A 21636-nucleotide genomic window follows, 5' to 3' on the forward strand; every position below is an offset into this window, starting at 1 on the left:
TCCTTTGGTACCTTTTTAGTTTTAAGATTCATTTTGTTAGATTTTGCAAAGTAGGGGTGATCTTTCTTCATCAGGAAAGTCATACAAGAGGTTTGTGGATGTAGTTCCTAGTGCTCCGTGAATTGGGCTGTTTGAAAATTCTAGAGCATTCTGTAGTTTTAAACTGTTACTACAAAGGAAAACAATCTTCGGCTTTGTCTTCTGCCCTGTACAGTGAACTTGCTTTCCCTTGTTAGGCTAGGCAGCATATGTCCAATGGAAGAAGCAAATTCTTGTTTCCCTGTAGATCACTAGGATACTCCATTCTGAATTCTTTATTTTACTTAGCTTTAGGGCAATTAAAGCCTCAGCAGCTCCACAGAGAGGAGTTTCTCTTGCAGGCTGCTGCTTCAAAGGATTTCCAGAGCTAGGGAAAGGGACAGTAACCGGCAAATGCTGACAGATCTTCCTGCTTCTGGCCCTGAAAGTATGTGTGGTGTGTTTGTGGTTTTGTACACCTACACATTGGCCTGAAACCAAGTAGCATCCAACAAGGCTCATAATGAAATCGCCCCATGTTAATGAGCACATTGGAAAGAGGGGAGAATCCACAAAGAAGAGGAGGGAAAAAATTGTTTGGTCAAAAGGAACAAACCCTTGGGCTTTATGTTCAAAGGAATGAAAGTTAACAAGGTGGAAGTTTAAACTGGCTTTGGCTTTAACTGTTTCAAGTACCCTTAGTGTTTTGGGGGCTGGGAGGAGGGGGCGTGGAGTGATGACCTCAGTATTAATCTAACGCTTGGAGTGATGCTTTCCTGAGATAGAAATGAAGCTGTCTCTACTTAAGTGGTGCACAAGAGGTTTTTGAGAATATTGAAATCTGATTTAGTAACATTGATACAGTGATTGCCCACAACATTGCCTTGGACTTGTGAGCACTTGAAATATTCTTCACAGAAATCCAACCATCTCTTGTGTCTAGAAACTCAGGAAACCAATAAAAAACAAGAAAAAAATTTCATTTATGTATTAAAGTGGAGTAGTAGTTGACTCCAGTGGTCAGTTTATCTTAGCTGAGAGATGGTGTCTTTTCAGAAAAACCCACTAACTCTAATCACATCCAGTGATTCAATTAATTTTGTCTTACTCAGAATATAGAAGGGTACAAGGGTGCAAGGGCTAACAATAGTGGCCAATATGACTTCAGACCAAAATACATAAAGTCTTTTCAAGACATCTAGTAGCACACATAGGAACGCAAATTTAACACTATGTAAAATTGTACTCTGATTTTAACTTATATTCAAACATTTTATTGCATGTTGAGTAATAAGACTCCTACTTTGCATTGTTTGGTAAACAAGCAAATATTAAGCTAATTTTAATAGAAATTTCTCATCAAGATTAGGAGCTCTGATAAATGAACTTTGGCATTTTGTGATTGAATGGGGCAAAAGGTTACTGCCTCTAATAGTCTGGCTATTTTTTTTTTTCCACAGGAGATTAATGCCCTTGTAGGATGGATAGCAGAAATGAATGCTATGATAGCTTCTGAGCTGGGAAGTCACCCACCCTTCCTACATGGAAGCCTTCTCAAAAGTGGAGGAGTCCTCTAGCATCTAGTTTATAAGGCATGAGAGTCATTATCTTGCGGTGTCCATCCAAAAATACGATGGACTTAACACAAAGGCCCTTATGTCACATCGGGAGGTTTTTTCCCTGTGGAGCATTAAATGTGAGACACAAACCCCTGGATATTACTGTTTCTGAGAAAAAGAAAAATGTCTGTGAGTGTCTCTCTTCTTCTTCTTCTTCTTTTTTTTTTTTTTTTTTCATTTTCCTTTCCCTCCCTCTTTTCTCTGGTTGCCATACTGAGTAACTGGCTTCTAGTCTGATAGTGTTTTAGGTGACTAGAATAACAGTCTGTCTCTTTCCACAGTGGCTGCAGACAATCTGGCAGCAATCACTGTTACTTTTTAATATTTCTGGTTATTTTGAGATATCCTCCAAATGTCTCAAAGAAGGTTTGGAACGCTGAAGGGGAAGAAACATTTTTTAATTTTTTTCCTTAGGAATAGCAGCATCAGGAGGAAAATTATATTCAGCTTGCCACTATTTGTTTTTGCAATGGTCATCACCCTGATTGCCAGCTCTGACAATATTTTCACAGAAAGGGTAACGAAATAGATGGTATTTGTTCTTTATAATAACTCTTCCACTAGAATGTCAGGACCTGCATCTAAATGAATATATTCACATTTTCATGTTCCCATTTTTTATTTAAAGCTTCCTCTCTTAACTTTTGAAACTACTTCATACAGACTTGGTAAGTTAAAAATGGGGTTCCTGTAGTGGATAATGTCACATTTCAAAGCTGATCTGTAGAGACCTATTTGTGTGAACCTATAAAAGCTAGGTCTGATTTTTTTACGTATTAAGTGTTTGTTTAGTTTAAATATGTCTGTATCTTTTTTGATCAGCCGGAGCAATTTGCATACTATGCAGCAGTCATCTTCTATACTTTATTAAATATCTGTCAATTATAAATATCAAGGTTTTACATTAATGTCAAGATAGTACATCAAAAATTCATGGAATATGTGACTTTTTTCAAGGGTATTTAATACTTAATACATTTGTGTCATTTTTCTTTCTAGATATATTGACAGGTTTTATTAAGTGTTTGTTAGGGAGATTTCATTTTTACCAAGGGACTATAAAGAGAAGCTGCATACTAAATCAATTTTTTAATCAGAATATTGGCTTTTTGTGTCTTCAGATTCTTGTAATCTATAGGGGGTTTAAGTTATGTAGTAAAATAGTCCCAGTCAAAAATCTAACATGATCAAATATGCTGACATATCCAAACTTTAAAAAAGATCCTACAATATCATGCCATGGAATGTTACAAATATGGTGATTAGGTACATTGGGATTTTATTCTGCTTCGTGTTTGTTAAGACCCTGTGTTTTATCCTTTATTGTGATTTACTAGTGGTTGTATATGAACTACGTCCGGATGGTCTCCGTGTAGGGGCAGTCCCTGTGTTTGGCGATTAACAAATGGGAGGCTCACAGAGCTTTCATTGGCATCCAGAATCCATGCCCATGGGTTGTATGTTCAAGCTGGCTCATTACAGAAGGACTTCTTATGTCAAATGAAAAATTATCTTGACTGCAACCTGCTGATTTAGTACAGATTTTTCTCACGGAGACGACAATAGCAACCTGTGTGTAACTCGCTCCCCATAGGTATTTGCTCCGAGCAGGGACGAGCATGCTGGCGGCACTCCCTGTAGGGGGTGTGGGCATGATCCGTACCCAGGCCATGTGTGAGGGCCTCAAAATTACCCGTATGCTGTTTAGCCCAGGGCAGCCTCTGTAATGCCTTTTAGTGCCTTGTGACTGTAATAATCGTTGCCCTTTGAAAAATTACTTGCTTCCGTTGAAGACTGCTGTTTGGGAAGAGGGAAGGGAGCAGAAAAGTGCAGAACTCAAAGCCGGGCGTTAACGATTTGCCTGTCTGGGGCTTTTTTCCTGCCATGGACCTGCCAGAGCTTCCCCAGCCCGAACTACGGCACTGTCCGTTTGTACCAACGCTCAGCTACGCGGAACTAGGATTCCCGGAGTGTCCCAGGGCCGCTGCGGGTGTTTTGTTTTCCTGTCGTGTTTCTCTCCCGGGCCAAGCCGTGGCGAAAGAAAGAACGGCCGGAGGGAGGTGTCGGGGTCTGGGGCGGCTTGGCCGCTGCCGCTGCCGGGCGGCGCCAGCAGGGGGCAATGCCGGCCCGTGCGGCGCGCGGGGCCCTGGCGCGAGGCTGGTTGGGCGGGAGCGAGGCGCGCGGGCCGGTGACGCCGCGGGGCGCGAAGGGGTCCCGGCCTCTCCGTGCCGCTGAAAGTTTGTCTGAAACTTCCGCGGTAGAGCGAGGCTGCGGCTTGCCACTGCCAGCAGCGGCGCGGCGCGGCAACGCTACGGCCCTTTGAAGTGAAAACGACAGGTTTACGTGTCTGGCTGCTGGCATTGACTACCCCTGCCCGGCTTGTCAAGCTTCTGTGAAACAGATTGATAATACCAGCAGTAAGCGCTGAAACTTAATGGCCAGGGAGGAATCATATAGAGCGGGTGTTTGCTTTTAAGAATTGTTGGTTCTGGTCGAAGGCTAAGTTACCTTCTTCAGCCTTCGTTTCCGGCATCTAGTCTGGGCTGTTCCGCAGCAGAAATGCCTGAAGTTAATCAGTTTGGGTTTCAGTTCTGGTTTTGTTGAGAGAATGTAAAATGTGTTGCTGCAATTAAACTCGAGGGAATGTGTTAAGCAGTAACAGTATCGATGTGAATGAAAGAAGGAAATGCAGAGTGCTTCAAAAAAGAGCAGGGGGTGGGGGGAAAGAAAGGGGAAAAGTGAGGGAAGGGACAGGAGTCACTGGAATTGTTAACTTCTGTCACGTTTCAGAAGCAGCCCATCCAAGGGTTAACTGCAGGGGCTGAGGGATAACAGACACCTGGGACCTAACACCCAATTGGCAGTCTTTTGTAATATATAATTTGCCTAAAATTGCGCACTGAGCACAAGCTTTTGTTTTCTAATTGATTTACGGTTTGAGCCACTTTTACCTCATCCCCTACTGTCCTGCACACAGTGCCAGCAAGTACATTACAGTGAGAAATGATAAATTACCATGCACTTGTGATGCTAATGCATCGAGAGTAAAGAACTGCATACTACATGGAGCTTCATGCGTTAAGAATGATGCGAAGATAGAACTATGCAAAAAACCCCAACATTTGTATCTTCTAAAACGACTGATCATTTACTTCAATTCATCTCTGAGACCTAACTGAATCTGAAGATTTAAATTTACGCTATTAGGGCTTTCCATTTGTGAAGAGAAGCAAAATTCTAAAGCAAGTGAGTGTGGGCTTAAAGCTACCGTTGTTTTTGAAACTCTGTAAGTTAATTGGTCAGAAAAGTAACAGGCTTCTTACAGCATTCTAAAAATCTAAATATTTTGCTTGTTTATGACAACTGCGGTACACATTCTGAAATGGCATTGCTCCTCTGTTAGATAAGAGCACGTGTAGAGAGACGTTAATGGAGATACTGTCTGATCAGTATTGGTCACCAAAAGCATTTAAATACTTTATTCTGATTTGTTTCAGAGTTGTAGTGCAACTTTTACTGAATCACACCTTTACATGCTTTGGGGAAGAACTGAAAATCTTGTATAATTTTACTTGCATACATGAAATACCTTACTAATATCCCAGAGAAAAGGAAAAATGTGCAAGCTGGTGAAACCTAATATATACTTACTGTCTGATTTCTCCCCCGCGCTTTGCATCAAGGGCTGGATTTTGGTTTACCATCACATGCTCAGTCCACCTTAAATTTTTTATTTTTGTACGATGTCTGTGGGTTCCAGTCTTGAAATATGAAGAAGCTGATTTATGGCGGCTGCTGGGCACAACAAATTAAGTTGACAGTGATGTATGAGAGCATAATAGCATGATGATCCCTCTGTAGCGCGGCTGGACGCCTCCTGCTTCATTTGGCTCTTGTTAGAATCTGTTAGGCAGCTAAATAATGAAATTCTGCTGACTGATTTCTGATTTTTCTTCCTCTTTTCACCTTTTTCTGAAACTCACATTTCCCAGACCCATCCTAATGCCAGCAAACTGCCCTTAAAGGATTCTTTCACTTATGATGACTACAGGTTGGTCTGTCTTTTAATTATTTTTGTTTTCTCTTTTTATTTGTTGGATTTTTTTTGTTTGGCTTTGTTTGTGGGGCTTTTGTATGTATAGTTAACTGTGGGGTCTTTCAAATGCGTTGGTGGGGAAGCCCTGTTGTTACTGAAATCTTAAACATAGGATTTTATATTAATACACTTTCTTAATGAAGAAAGTAAAATAAATATGCATATTTTAATTGTTGCAAAGGAATAGTCATCATGAGCAGTTAATTTAGCCAACTGGTGCACACAGTCTGAGATTAGTAAGGTAATTCGTTGCTTCTTAAAGTAATTCCATTGATGTTGCAGGAGGTTTGGGGTTTTTATTTCATTTTTTAGAAATTATTTTTGTTTTCTATAAAAGGCTTTACCAGCACATAGTAGTAAAAGCTATTATTTACAGTGGCTGCCAAACAGCAGACATGGACAACTTCAGTTGTATGCATGTAGTGTGAGTGTCACTTGGAGGTGCTAGAGGGGTGGCAACATGAAGAAAAAATAAGAATAATTAAGATAACAAGAGCTTTAATTATGCTAAGTGATTAAAATAGCACAAACAAAAGGCATCCAGGAGGTCTTACAGGATTTATTTTAACCTAGTCATACTTCTGAGTAAGTCTATGAAAGTGGGATTTCCAAAGTATGCTTCCTTCACGTCTATGGTCGCTGAGGAACACACCAGCTTCCATGTGCAGTTGTTTAAAAATTTGCAGAAAATGGCAACAATTAAAATGAGACATTGCAATGTGCTTCAGACAGTGTTTGTATAGAAAAATTATCTGCAGTTTTAACTTACTTTTTAGAAATTAAGTAATTTTCAACTTGATAGTATCTTGCTAAGCAATCTGTAGTCCTTCTGAAAGTCTAATTCTGTATTAAATACTTGCTACTAGTGGAGCCTGTGGGAGTTAAAATTATTTTGACTTCCTGATGATATTACTTTTTTTGTTCTTTTCCCTTAAAAAACCCACAGCAAGTATATATATTAAGGCCAGAACGCAGCAAAATGAAGATTTAAAAAAATTTTTGTGTGAAATAAACCAGAAATTTTAGAAAATACTGAAATGTTAAGCTTTTGTGAAGCTTCTTATGTTTGAATAGGTAGCTGTCATTTCATTTGCTTACCTTGACTTAGAAGGGTTTTAAATGGTGCTGAACTACTTTCTTCATTTTTTTTTTATCCAGATACCTGTTTGGAGTATTTGGGCTTTTTTTCCCCCTTACTCTACTAAGCAGAAAATTTAGCAATACTGATCCTTGCTGAAAGATTGCAAACTGAAAATGCAAAATGATGACAGTGGCTTCCAGTTCATGCAGTACATAAGCTTTTCAGAGAGAAAGCAAAAAATGAGTCCCAGCTCCTCAGAGAGTTTGCACACTGCTGAGAGCTGCTGCTGCTGCTGTGAAGTCTGAGGGAATAAATGACCATAAGTTAGGGGTCTGTAGTGAGAGGTATAAGTGCAGTGAAGTCCTGGAGAAACAAGGTGATAAGGGAGTGGGTCCTGGTTCAGGTAATTGGAGTATCAAGGATGTGTTGTAAAGAGCACGGAAGAGGGGTGGGATTGCAGTACGGACTTGGGAGTTGGTCTATGTGCACATCTTGGATACCTTGAAGCTACTGCTTCTCCTGCAAGTGGTATTGCCTTCTACTTACTATAGCAAATGTGATCTTAGAAAATTGTGTTTAGAAACTCCCAGCCTAACTGATTGCTTCATGTTGGGTGACAGCCAATCATGTATTGATGTTTTGAACACTGGGCATCTAAAGTTTTTGATTTTTGCAGATGGGCAGTTTCCTCTGTCATGACACGGCAGAACCAGATTCCAACAGAAGACGGTTCCAGAGTTACATTGGCTCTAATACCTTTATGGGACATGTGTAATCATACTAATGGACTGGTAAGGATTTCTTCAGTGTTGCTGAAACACTGTAGAACTTTAGAGTATTAAGCCTTTCAACTGTTGAAGAACTGTTGAAGTTTAATAACATTTTGTTATGCTTCTTAACACAGGTATTATATCTTCCCAAGTGACCCTAAAAAACCTAATTTGTCAGTTCCTTAAATATTATGATGGCCTTCTAAAGGAGGACTTTCTTCATGTAAAGAAAACTTCTGAAGTAATTGCATACTTGAAAAAATTGTCTCATACATATAGTGTACCCTTAAAAGTTTTCAGTTACATGATACCACTTTTCCAGTCAAGTTTGAATGCTCTTCTGGCATGGAGTTTTGTTTCTGATGGTCTGACAAAGATTCACAGTACTGGACAGATTTGCTCAGAGAATAGGAAAGCAGATAATGATGGAGGTTGCCTCTTGCAGCTACCACTAGGGAAAGTGGTTAGAAATTTGCAACTAAGAAATGCTGCCTGCACTCCTAACCATGCCCAAAGAGCCTTGTTACAGAGACAGCAACAACAAGAACAAAGGCTAGTTCAACAAAAACAGTACATCTGTTACTACATCAAAGAAACAAAATGCAAAAACACTACTTTAGGGCATATTAAACATTTAAAAGGTGACATATGTATATAGACAGTCAGACGTGCTGACATTTTGGCTTACGTGAGCTAGTTCAGGGGATGAGGTCTTGATTTCATTAACAGGCTAGTTAATGTTGAGATGTGGAAATGGAAACCCATAAGAGGATAGTTTCTCAATGTTACTTAGCCAAGACTCATGTACACTTCAAAATGCATACCCTCTTACTGTGTTTCTAGTAGATTTATTTTGTATCATAAGTATTAATTATTACAAGCAGTGAATATGACCATACTATTCAAGTAATCTAGTTCTTTTGTGGGAGAGTTGACCTTCGTGTTAGGACAGCAGCATGTGTTTGTATTGTTGGTATAAGAAAAGTCTGTTTTAAATGAGTAAATGGTAAAGCAAGTTATTTTTCAGTTGACATATAGCTAACTTACTGTTACTATAACTGTACCAAATATGGCAGTGTAGGCTAGGCTACAAAGTTGCAAGTGTTTGGAGATTTGATTTATTTATTTTTCCACATTAAAGGGTGTTTACATGTTGTTCTTTTGCAGTGATTATTACCTTTCACTAATCGTTATGCAGTCTGGTAACTTTAATTTAGCAATAAAAAGACTCCAATATAAAGGAAATTGTTTAACATTCAAAAATGTACATTTTTATAATACAAGTTTTAGCTGTGAGCATCATTACTTCCTGTAGCCTTTTCCTGCTGGGCATCTCTTTCAGATGCTTTTGCAGAGACTTGTCTGCATTTGTTAGGCAACTCTTAATGAGAGCCTTCAAAGCTGGGATTAGGGCAAAGAGGAAAAGATTTAAGGTCTGGGAGGGAAAAAATGAAATATCCTATACTGAAATAGCAGCTAGTTATGTTGTTTTGATCATTCAAACTTCTATTTAAAATGATAAAGTAATTTTTATTATGCTCTTTAACAATGAGTTTGATATGGAGCCAGCCTCTGGAGCCAAACCTGCTAAAGCAGTAGTGTATCAGGGCTGGAAGCATTTGTTTTACCCTGCTGTGTCCTAACGCGGGAGGTGGGGGGCAGACACGACAGGCAAGTGGAATGCTGAAGTTCAGTATTTTGTATGTATATACAGGCTTTGTTCATTTGTTTCACATTTCTGCAGGAAATGGCTTAAATGATTGTACATGTAGGGAGGATAGACAACTGTAACACTGCTAATAGGCTAAGAAAAGGTACTAAACCTACTTTTGTGTATTTCTTTCTAGGTGCTGTTAGAAGTAGGGAGGGGGAAACTGCAATACTGTGTGTATTGCAGTTTATATTATTGTAGAGTGGGCTTGAGGGTAGGTTCTGCTCTAATCATAGCACGTCCCTTTAAAATACATGAAGGAAGTTGTTCTTCATTGCAGGGAAGTTAGAAACAAAAGATGGCATTGTATGCACCCTTGTCTAGTCTTTTCCAAATGTAGCACTGGCATACTTCTTGAGTCAGTCAGCTACTATATATCCCTGTTCTTGCTTTATTCCACAGAGCCCCTTTCCATGAGCTAGATAATAAAATGCTCCTCGGGTTTTAACTGGAGCTAGGTCCATCCAGCTTTTTCTTGCTTCTGACACTACTAATTAGATCAACTTGCCTCTTAAGAACTATATCAAAATGGTTGTCTTAATGCATTTTTCATTGTTATTCTTTGGTGGGATTGTATTTTGACAGTCAGAGGTTGATTACCAGTTCTGACAGAGCTTTGAATAAACTGCATTCTGCCTATATTGGGCTGGGTCCATCCTTAATCACTGACCAAGCAGACTACTGCATGCTTTATACACAACTTAAGATTCATGTATCAGTCTGCTTCAGAAATAAAACTGAAGGGATGCAATTTGTCAGCTATCATGTGGGAAGAGTAGTAAACACCCTGTTAATTCTCTTACATGACTGCTATTAAAAGAAAGAGGAAATAAGAATCTCGCACTCCATTATGCTTTATAGAAAAGCATTTCAGAAATGCTGCAGATTTGTTGGTGGTTGGCTGTTTTTTTTAAGGCAAAAATGAAAAACAATCAGAAAAATGAGCAGTACTTCAGTGAAACATGCTTAAACTGACAGAATCCTTCTCTTAACACACTGGAATTTCCCCAGTCCTTGAAAGTCTGCTGTTCCACGGGCATTTCAGGAGTCTGTAATGAACTTTTCACATTCAGAAGTATTTAATTGAATTTACAGACTAAGAAAATTTCAGGACAGTTCAGGTGTGGTCAGGAGTTCCCTTTTTTGAGTGGAAGTTTGATTACTTTTTTTCAGGAGATGACAATATTTGAGCTTTGAAGTTACGTTAGTCAGAGTGGAGGTAAATCCTCTAGCACGTGTAGCCTATCATTCAGGGTTAGATAACCTTATAAATAAGAGATCTTAATTAAGAATTGTTCCATCCTGAATGTAAAGGAACTTCTGTGTTCAAGTACTACAGCCTGTATTTTGCAGTAGGCCATATTGCATGACCGTTGTGTTCACTTTTGATCTCGGCATACCACGAAACCATTAATAGACCTGAGGTGGTGGCATCTGCGTGCAGAGTGGTTGTGCCAGTCTCCACAGAGCCAGGCTGCCCATGTTGGGACTGCCATTTTAGGTTTGCTGTGTCGGAGACAGGTTCCCCATGCTCACTTTGAAAGCACTGCTTTGGCTGACAAATGCACTCCTGTTGGTGCAAGAAGTGTAAAACTGTTAACATGTAAACCATCAGCCAAGCTTTCAAAATAATCCATGGAGTGTTCTGTCTTTGGACAAACTGCATCCAAGGTGAGAATTGGGGTATACTGCAACTCGCATGTCAGTCTGCTTGCAAAAAAGTATATTTTTGTTTATAAAGGCTGAGAGAGAATCTTCAGCTTCTATTTTTTTTGCCCCCAGGTCCAAAGCATATTTTTCCATAAGTAAGCACTGTCAGTACTGAATTCAGAATACCTGTCATAAAAGTCGATTCCTGATTGTTCAGCATTTTATGTTCTATCCTATGGCTGCATCTGTGCCAGCATCTTGGATAATACTGTTCAAGAATGTGCTGTTTGTCACTTTAAAAAAGTATTACATTTTTAGGATACCTCTACTTGGTAGTGTGACCCCTTTACAGTTTTGTAATTTTGAGGAGTAGGAATATACATTTGTAAGAGTTTATCCTCTTCCATTGCCTGCTACCATCAAAAACCTGCTTTTAGCATTTTAAGAGTATTACTTAACTTTTAGATAAAGGGATTATTTGCAAGTAAATTATTATTCTCTGAAGATTGTATCCCCTAAAGATCCACAGTTATCTAATCCTTTTCCATTGAGAGATGAAAAATGTGCTGGCAGTTGAAGGATAAAGCACAGTATATAGAGCTGTCAGTGCCTTGCTCCCTTGGGCCTCATGGGAGTGACTGAATGCTCCATTACTTTGTAACAAGTTGCCAGCTTTAGCATCGGACTGTCTGTGGTCTGTGCAGGATACTTCCTGTTCACTTCAGGTAAGTTATTTCTTACATTGCATTTTTTTTTTTTAATGCAAACTTTTTTTTTCTCCCCCCCTAAAGATACTGCTTAGGAATCCTAAAATAATTGCTAGCAGTTGTATGTATGAAACATATGCAATTACTGCTGTTAATGTCTATTTCCAATAGGACAATGTTTTGTCAGTGGTGGGAGAGATAAACTTAAAATGCTGAAGCTGCTTTTGTTGCTCTTTCCTTGGATAGATCACTACAGGCTACAACTTAGAAGATGATCGCTGTGAATGTGTAGCCCTTCAAGATTTCAAGGCTGGAGAACAGGTAGTGTGAACAGTTATCTATGTACTTCTTTAATTAAGTTGCATGGACACGTGGTAACTCCCTACAAAATTTTGATAGCAGAGTGGTGTGGATTATGCTGTGCTACATTTGAATATTATTGTGCTAAGCTAATTTTGAGTGAAAATACTACCAAACTAATAAAATGTAGCATTTCCAGAATAAAATTCTTTCACTTGGTAGACCCCAACTTCAGGAGAGTTTTGATTCCTCATATGTTAGAACTAGTTGAGCTATTTAATCACTGATAAATGCACATGCACAAACACTAATTTTGGTATTCTGGATGAGACTAATAAAAGGCTATATTCCAAAGGACCAAAGATAAATGTATTTTAGATTTGGGGCTTCAATTTGTCTGCCATAACAAATTTTAAAGTCTTAACAATGTTGGTGGTTTATATTTCTTTTCACTCTTTATTTAATAAGATGTTAAATGCAGTATATTTGCCAGACATTTTACCAGTGTTGTCATTCTCATGCTCAGTGAAAAAGAGAAAGGACCTAAAGATCTACTCCCTTCCTTTCATACAGGCATGCATGCATATACACACCCCTTCATCTTGAAATGAAAGTACCAAGGGAGAGTCTTGGAGCATGGTGCATGGAGCAGTTCACAATCTAGTATTTTGTTCAGAACTGATAAGAAACAAGCAAGAGTGTCAAAACTAGTGGTGTATTGAAGACAGTGGTTCCAGAGGTGTAGCAGATCCTTGGCAGGAGGGTTCCTGTGCTGTGTCAGCAGCCAGCCTAAGCCCTCAAGTGTAGTAGCACTGTTTTTCCTACTGCTTGTCTGCAGGGCCAGAAAAAGACTATGAAACATCCTGAAATGTTTTGTAACTCAGTCTCTGAGTTATTACCTCTAGTGTATTATTTTGTTGGACTTACGCTTTATAATATTCTTATTTTCATTTTTCTTATGTATTTTTACCTTCTTTTTTTAACAAAGTTGTGTCTGATTATTTTTTTTTAATGTGTGTATTTCCAGAGGTATATTTACCCTCATTGCTATGCTAGAGTTTACAGTTACTGTGTATTTTTTGTATGTGTTTTGATCTTAGAATTTGTTGTGGTAGTCATATATTTCCATTTTTTTATCCCAGTACCAGTATGCTGAGTTAAAAGGGGTCCACAGTTTTTCCAGAAATGATCCAATTTATGATTTTTCACAGCTGGCAATGGATGTGTCATAGCTGTTCTGGCTGCTCTCTCCATTTCAATTATAGAGGCTTCCTCTATTTCCAATTTTATTTTAGTAGTTTCACTTTGTCTGCTGTTTATCAGATTAAAAAAACAATCTCTGCAAACTTTAACCTTTATTGACATTATTAAAACCCTTTAATTATGTAATCTCTCAGTCTTTTAATACACTGTGCAGATGTTACTTCTTAAAGTTTCAACTGGAAGAGTGTACAGTTCCTGCTTTTAGTACTAAAAGATATGAGGCAGCAGAAGTCCACAGAATCTATTATACACTGGCCTTGATTAAAGAAACTTTCTGAATCTGTTTAATTGACTCTTCTAGTGTAAGAGCATACTGCATAATCTGCACATGATACATCACTTTCAGCTTAATATGAGGTGTATCACAGTACTTTTAAAACTTGAGAGTGTTAGCAAAACTCTCCTTATCCACTGCCTTAGGAGGTCACTTCTTCATCATATGAGTGTGTTACGCTATAATGTTTACTATAATTTATTATCACACTTAAGCATTTTAGTGCTTAAGATAAATAGTTCTAATTGAAAATAAAGAGTGTTACTGTTGTTGAGCCCTTAAAAGAACGCTGTGCCCTTTCTCTGTCAGCTAGAGAGTGGAAACTTAATATATCCAGAACATTGCTGTACCCTAAGGTTAAGAAGGGAGTTCTGTAACTTAAAATTTTTTTCTGGTTGACAATTCCCTTGTCAAACAAAAGGGGAAGAATACCCTCTTGATGCAGAAGCTCTCTTGTTCCATGTACTTCATATAGCCTAGCCATGAAGAAAAAACCCTTTTTATCAGGTTATATTTAGAGTGAGTTGAAGTAACCATTATGCTTTGGACATAGACTTCAGAGTATATCACAAAAATAAATACTGGCTAAACACAGATCAGATCTTACTGTACGATATACATGCCTTAAGGTAACATTAAAACAAAAGTGACGTTGATCCATCAGCAATATAGGTTACTCTTTTGGGGTGAAGATACGGGGGGAAAAATGACCCCGCAAACACTATGTCTTTTAGTGGACCCTTTTTGTTTCAAATGATTTGGGGGTTTTTGTTTTGGTTTTTTTTTCCTTTAAAAGGCGTAGGATCTTTGAAACCTTGTTCCCATATGCTGGTATTTGTGACAGTAGGAGAAAATGAAGAGTTTTTGTTTTGAAGTGTAGAATAAACCCCACTTCTCTCCTTTCAAAGTATCTCAGTTACATAGATATGTTTACATCTACCTCTAAGTATATTGCCAAACTATATACAGCATTTGAATCAATACCAGAAAACAAAGTGTGGTTCTTTATATAACAAATATACCTCATTCTCAGAATAGCAACTCTTTCAGGAAATAACTTTCAAATTATGTCAGTTTCGTGAGCTGATCTTAAGCTTTTTTTCCTGTCCCTTCACTTCTCTTTTCATCCTTCTAGATTTACATTTTTTATGGCACTCGGTCAAACGCTGAATTTGTGATCCACAGTGGTTTTTTCTTTGATAATAATTCACATGACAGAGTGAAAATAAAGCTTGGCGTGAGTAAAAGTGACAGGCTGTATGCTATGAAGGCAGAGGTCTTAGCTCGTGCTGGTATCCCAACGTAAGTAAAACACAATGCCATGGGTTTTCTAAAACATTTCCAAGGTATATAGTGTCCAGTAGAGCACATATAAAGCTGTTCTGGGGTGGTTTTCTCCTGTTTGTGCAGCAAATTAAAAGTTATTGTAGTAATATTTACAGAAGTTCTCTGAGCTATATTATCATCTAATTTGGACCATATATAAGGAAAAAAGCCTTTGCTTTAATAAGCAGTTGAACTAAAACAGAGCAAGGATTAATTTGAAGCAATCTGCGGTTTTTCTTTCTTTCCTATCCCTTCCAGACATACTACAATGCTCAGTATATGAACCACAGTCTTTTCCTTTAGTCTTTTCAGTCCAGAGGCTACTGTTAGGAGCAGCAGACACAAAACATTGCATTTTCATTAATTTATTATGAAAGCTGGATAAAAATAATCCTAAGTGTAAAATTGTAGAGATAATTGTTCTTTTCAGATTCAGGTCAGAGAAGCTTTTTCTCAGTTTAAACTAGTATTACCTTTAAGTTACTTTTGGAACTGTGCATTTTTTGTACACTTTAATGTCTTTCCTATTGAAATAAGTTCAAAGGTATGACTATAGAACTTGCATTTACTGTCAGTTATTTCTTTTATTAGTTCTAGTGTTTTTGCCTTGCACTCCACTGAGCCTCCAATCTCTGCCCAACTTTTGGCTTTCCTTCGAGTGTTTTGTATGAGTGAAGGTAAGATGTTTCATAAAGATAATATAATTTATGTCTGCTTTGGTGGTTGGTTGGTTCATTATCTGGGTTGTTTTTTTTTGTTTGTGTGTTGTTTGGTATTTTTTTTATTCTGTGTGATGCAAGAATGTTGATATTTATACGACATTAAGCTAGACAATCAGAAAAGTTGAGGAGTTGAGGTTAAAAAAAGGCTCTATAAGGTTGTAAGAAAGCCAGTCTTTAGCCATGTTTCTTAGGGAATGTTTCAGTAACATAGACCTTTCTGGAACTCCTAAATCATGAACTGATGCAACTGTTTATTTCTTTTAATCTCCCAGGCCATTCTGAATTGCTGAGCTTTGAAGCTTGATCTTTAGTTCTTAGGTTTAGAAAGTGTTTCACAGAACGAGATCATGGGGATGAATCTAGGGATTTACATGCTTAAAATCCTAGCATATTAGCCATCACTGCCAGAATCATTTAGGTGTGGAACTGGAATATTCTGTACTGTAGGAGAAATTTGGAAAACACATTTCAAAGTTCAGTTTCAAAGTTCAGTTTTTTCTTTTTTTTTTTTTTTTTTAATTCATAATATAAACCAGAATGAAGTATTTGCTAACTGCTTTTGTAGCATTTCCCTGAGATGGGGAAATGGGGTGGGGAGATAGGGTGCTGGGGGGATGCATGTACAATTAATAAGTATTAACCTGATTTGTGCATGTGAAATTTTGATTAAATGTTTGTAAATAGCTCCTTGCTGGTTAGATGCAGTTTTGGAGGTTATAGATGTGACAGTTTTTTATGACAGTGAGAGAATTCTCTTGTAGTTAGGGATGCTGTGCAGATGATATGAATTTTAATACCAGTAGGAATACTGAAGTTGTTAGGTTTTTGCATGTGCTTTATTTGTTTTCTTTAATAAAAACAACATGTTTTCACTGCATCCTGTCATCCATCTTTTAGAACTTATTAAGAAATCAGAATAGAATAGAGTAGTTTGGTTGGTAGGGACCTACAGCAGTCATCTAGCCCAACTGCCTGACTACTTCAGGGAAGCAAATTGAAGTAATGAAAATTTCAGGGTGCTGATAAGGGGGTGAATTTCTGCTTGGTGAAGAAAACACAGCCGGTGGGCATTTTAATTGCATTTCTCTTGATTTCATATTATTGTGCTTAGGTTATTTATGTCTTAAATACTGCATGAGTCCTTACTGCGAAAGTACATGCAAGTGGTTGGTGAAGTTTCTGATAACTGCCTTGCAGGAGCAAAATCTGATAATCAAAAGATTAACAGAATTTGTGCAATGTCAAGGAGCTGATTACACATTTTCTGCTCTGAGCAAAATTTGTTTGATGGATATCTTTTGTGACCAACTGTAGGGACATTCTGCTACTGAAAAAAATACCAAAACAATAGGAAAAATAAGTCCATTGCTCTTTGCATACTCAGATTGATTTTATACTTATTGCAGAAGAGCTGAAGGAACATTTGATAGGCGAGCATGCCATTGACAAAATCTTCACTCTGGGGAACTCTGAGTTTCCCATTAGCTGGGACAATGAAGTTAAACTTTGGACATTCCTAGAAGCCAGAGCATCCCTCCTTTTGAAAACCTATAAGACAACCGTGGAGGTAAAATTGTCATTATATGTGATTTAAATGTCTGAAATGTTCTGTGTTATGATTGTAGGAAAAGATATTTTGTCCCCCATCTTGTCTATACAGAGTTTAATCTGAATGTTAGTACATAATTCATTCTGCACTTTCAAAAGTGCAGTAACAGATTTGCATTATCTAAGGAAAATCAAATAAAGATTGCAAAAAAGAGAATTTTGTTAAGGTAATTTTGTTAATGTATTTTTCTTTGATTCTCTAAATAGAGGCTACTTTCTTTTTCTCTGCAAGTAAAATGGGGAATCAGTTTCAACTTGTCTATTAGTTGTGCTCTCCAGACTGCAAAGAAATGTGATACTGAAAGCGTGTGAGTGAACCTACACATTTCATCTATTTGTGAAGTCTGCTGACTTCACTTGTTACACAGGCTGAACTTTCTGGAGAGATTGCTGCCTTCTTCATGAATTCTTGACAAATGTCACTGGAACTCCATGCAGACCCTCTCATTCATGTATGTCCATTTGGCTCAGCCTGAAGAACCTAGTGTCACTTTGAGACATTGAGAGAAAAGTTGAGATACATTTTCTTTCTTTAATGGTATTGGTTGTTACTAAGAAACTTACTTTTTCTTTTCTAACAGGATGATAAGTCCTTCTTGGAGACCCACGACCTTACTTCCCATGCGATAATGGCTATCAAATTGCGCCTAGGTGAAAAAGAGATCTTGGAGAAAGCAGTGAAGAGTGCAGCTGCTAGCCGAGAGTATTATACCAAACAAATGGCAGATGGAGCTCTGCTTCCTAAATATGAAGAGAGCAATATTGCCTTGCTGGAGAACACTGTGGCAGACTCTAGACTCCCTATTGTCTTGAGAAACTTAGAAGATGTGGAAGAGCAAGGGGACTTAAAGATTGATGAAGCTATTGATCCTGAAGTCACAGAGAATGGGTTTGTAAATGGTGAAAACTCTCTATTTAATGGGACCAAATCAGAAAGTGAAAATCTAAATAAAGATGAAAGTACCAGAGAGACTGAAGATGCCAAAGAATCTTCTTCAGAAAGTACTGATGAGGTTAAAGAATAGTCCTAAAATTCTGCTTTCTTGTGAAATTAAATTAGCTGAAGTTTATGAACAGTGCATTTATGTTGGTGTGTTTCTTTGTTAACATTTTCTCTTTCTGCAGAGAAAAATGTTTTTGCTGCTTTATATAAAAATGAATTTTTAAGTTATTTAAAACACCTAGCATCCCTTTTCAATTAAGATTGCCATCTTGCTTTCGGGCAAAAACCAGGGAAAGAGGTGCCTTTGGAAGATTTTGCAGCCCTTTGTTGAACCAAATGTATTTTCTTCCTGGGGAAGAATTAAGCTCTTCTATCTGCTGTGCTTTTGTTGTTCTGTCACTCTGACTACCGAAATTAAAGCTTGCTCTGCCTTCTGCCAAGAAAAGCAGAAGGCAGGACTGACTCGGTATTCAGCATGAAGGTGGGAGAGCAGTACAGCAGAAAACTGGATAAGAGGATCATAAACTTGGGAGACTGGAGGAAAACCTGTTTAAAATCAGGTATGCCAGTCCAGAAAAAGGTAAGGTGGCAACCTTATGATTGGTAGTTTTAAATGTTAATGAGAATTCAAATTGTATACACTTAAAGTGAGCTCTGAAGATGCAGTTTGTCATTCGTTAACTGTATAAAAATATCTCATCTTTCTTCTTCAGTCAGTTTAGGCTGATGCAATACACCATTCACCAACTTTTAAAGGCTGACTTCTTTTTATTTCCAGGCGGTACCTTTTATTTCTAAGGTTGGCAGTGCCACTGGAGAGTTTGAAAGCAGATAGGCCAGGCCACAGCTTTAAACTGTATTATTCAACGTGAGGTCGCTTCCCAGCTTCTTCAGGTTTTCACAACTAGCTAGAAACTTTCAAAGCTACACTTTTGACTAAATACTATTAAAAGCAAAATATGATTAATGCTCCTGTCTGCTACTCCTTCATTTATGTGTTGTTGGATGTAACATGGTTACCTGGTCTTACTCCACCTTTTGGTTAAAATATTAATTGATGCTGTTTTCTTGAAGGAAATGGCGGGCAGACTAATGTATTTTTGGCCCAAATCCAGACCACAGCCAAGTCTGCAGTATGCTTTGATTGTGTCTCTGTCTGATGCACATTTCTTGGGATACCTCCACAAGTTAAGCCAGGCGTGCTGTCTCCAGCAGTTTTGGTCACCTTCGTACTATATGTTTTAACTTCTAGGTGGAAACGATGCTGCAATCCTAGCGCAGTGCTATATCAGAACAAGGGTAATACAAGGCTTGACTTTGAAATTCTCTGGGTGTTGGAAGAAGAGGAGGGCAGAATATTTTTAGTTTGTAGGCGAATGGGGAGGAGTATAAAGTGATTTAAGCCAGTTCGCAATATTAACGGGTTTGTCTTCTACCTTTGTACCCTTAAGTCCAAGAAAACAGACAGGATGGACAAGCTTGGACAGTTGTTTAAAGCTCAGTGGATGTTGCAACCTGCGCATCCAAGATCAGTTGCAGTAAAATGACTTCTGGCATATCGATAGTTTTATTAGGTTTTTTGCTTCTTTTATACTGCAACTTGGAGAATGTGCTGTTGCATAAATCTGTGGTGCAATACACATGACAAGTAGTGAATTTCTTGCAGGTTGTCGATAGCAGTTTTGGTGTTCAGCCTAGTGTCAGTGTGGGGAAAATAGAAAAAAAAATAGTTTTTTAAAACAAAAAATATTTCGATACGAATGGCACATTGCCACTGCACATTGGATATTGCTTCACTACTAACAAGATGCTGGACCAGTATTTTTGTAACTTTATGCTGCCTTTGGTAGAATGCTCTGAATTGTTGTCTCGACAGTTTAAATGTCATACAAGTCATTACATTTCGGGTTTTATTAGGTAGGACCAATACTCCATTTCTCTTTCCGCCACTTACATTGCACAACATTGTACTAGATACTACGATGCAATTCCGAAACTAGCCTTCCCTGAAAATAACTGTAATTCAGAATTTAAATGCTTTGATGCAACCTTATACACTGTATTTTGTTTCAGTATTTGCTGATATCTATGGTTTAGCCAAGCCTGTGGGCACCACAGGACAGAATGTGTGGGTTTTCTTGAATAAAATCTAGTTCTACCATGTCTTCCTTAGTGAGTGTATTATACAAACAAAGCCTCTACCTGCTACCAACTGCTGTATCTTTTGGGGTCTCTGGGGAGAAGAATAAGTGTCCAGGTGTACAGATAAAGATTAAAGGACAAGCAACTGATAGAAAAAAGAGGGGGAGTGGGGGTGGGGGTGGGGGAATTCTAGTAAACAAAGTGGTCTATTTAAGCACATGGTCAAATTCTTACTCTTCGTCTGTTAGTGTTATTTAGAAAAATATTTTGCACACAATAAAAATAGTGAGCAATCTAATTTTGTAATCTGCATTTTTCCTCTGTGCATGTAATGGTTTTTCAGAAGCACTAACCTAAAACTTAGCTTTTGAAAACTGAGGTGGAAACAAAAAAATTGGCACTGATGATCCCTTATTACCATCTGTCATGAAAACAGACCTTTCAAAGCATTTTAAAGTTAACTTTCTTCATAATGTTTGGTTAAGAGGCTGTTCACACTAATCCTAGGCTAAATGCCAATTCTTGCTTCTGTTTAGCTAGCTATCTGAAGTATTCCTGTAAGAGAGACATCACTTGGATTTCTCGGCCTTTTCTCTAAAATTGGGGGGGAAAAAAATACAAAACAATCTTTTGAATTTTACATGAACCTCTACCTACTGGTGGATCGTTTCCCTAACAACCTATAACTGCTTTAGCTCTATACTGCAAGATGATGTCTGCCTAGCCCTGTTGATAAAGTTGAATATACAAAATGGAACAACAACCTCCACTCTTGAGAAAAAAACACGCTTGTAAAGTAGATAAATGCAACCTTCTCTTAAGTGGCAGTGTCATGAGTGAATTTGCTCAGAGCCAGAATTCTGGCTTGGAGGTAAGATGGCTTAGGGTCTTGGCTAAAATAAGTTGGTTTTGCATCTTGGCTAAAATTAAGTATTCCTTTGGACATTGTTAAAAGGCAGCATCTACAGAAAAATCTGCGTTCAGGAGACTAAATTGCTTTTAGAGAGGAAATGTTCATCATGGAGTCATGAAACTTGCATGTTTCGAAGGCACACTGGAAGATTTAGGTTACACAAAGCATTCTCTGGTTCACATGTTTAGTACCAGTATTTAATATCTGCTGCTGCTTCTGTCACCTCTTTTTCTTTTATAGAAAGGCATGTGAAGCAATTATGAAATGGTAGCGTGAAGTGTTTCAGTCAGACACACTAAAGATGCTCCCAAACAAACATTGCTTTACCAGATACATCTGATGAAGCATCCTTTTTCACTGGTCCTTGTTGAAGTCAGATATGATCACACAATTGCCACATAATTACCATCCACAAAATTATATTTAATAGTTCCTAACATGCTTCCTTCAAGTGCATTGCTTGCTGTGCAAAGTACAGCACATAAATTGGTGA

General features: G+C 38.1%; 1 protein-coding gene across 2 annotated transcripts in view; it reads left to right on the forward strand.

Moving 5' to 3' along the window:
- The window catches only part of SETD3 (SET domain containing 3, actin histidine methyltransferase), a 60800-nt gene extending 40799 nt beyond the window's left edge, over nucleotides 1–20001 (forward strand). For both annotated transcript variants that reach the window (XM_054161864.1, XM_054161863.1), the window contains exons 7-13: nucleotides 5630–5688; nucleotides 7491–7605; nucleotides 11899–11973; nucleotides 14625–14791; nucleotides 15407–15492; nucleotides 16944–17104; nucleotides 17727–20001. In XM_054161864.1, the coding sequence (XP_054017839.1) occupies nucleotides 5630–5688; nucleotides 7491–7605; nucleotides 11899–11973; nucleotides 14625–14791; nucleotides 15407–15492; nucleotides 16944–17104; nucleotides 17727–18170 (1107 nt within the window). In that variant the 3' untranslated portion in view covers nucleotides 18171–20001. The remainder of the gene's footprint in view (nucleotides 1–5629; nucleotides 5689–7490; nucleotides 7606–11898; nucleotides 11974–14624; nucleotides 14792–15406; nucleotides 15493–16943; nucleotides 17105–17726) is intronic.
- The last annotated feature ends 1635 nt before the right edge of the window (nucleotides 20002–21636 follow it).

The sequence above is a fragment of the Dryobates pubescens genome, chromosome 5 (genome assembly GCF_014839835.1).
Source record: "Dryobates pubescens isolate bDryPub1 chromosome 5, bDryPub1.pri, whole genome shotgun sequence".
Lineage (NCBI taxonomy): Eukaryota > Metazoa > Chordata > Aves > Piciformes > Picidae > Dryobates > Dryobates pubescens.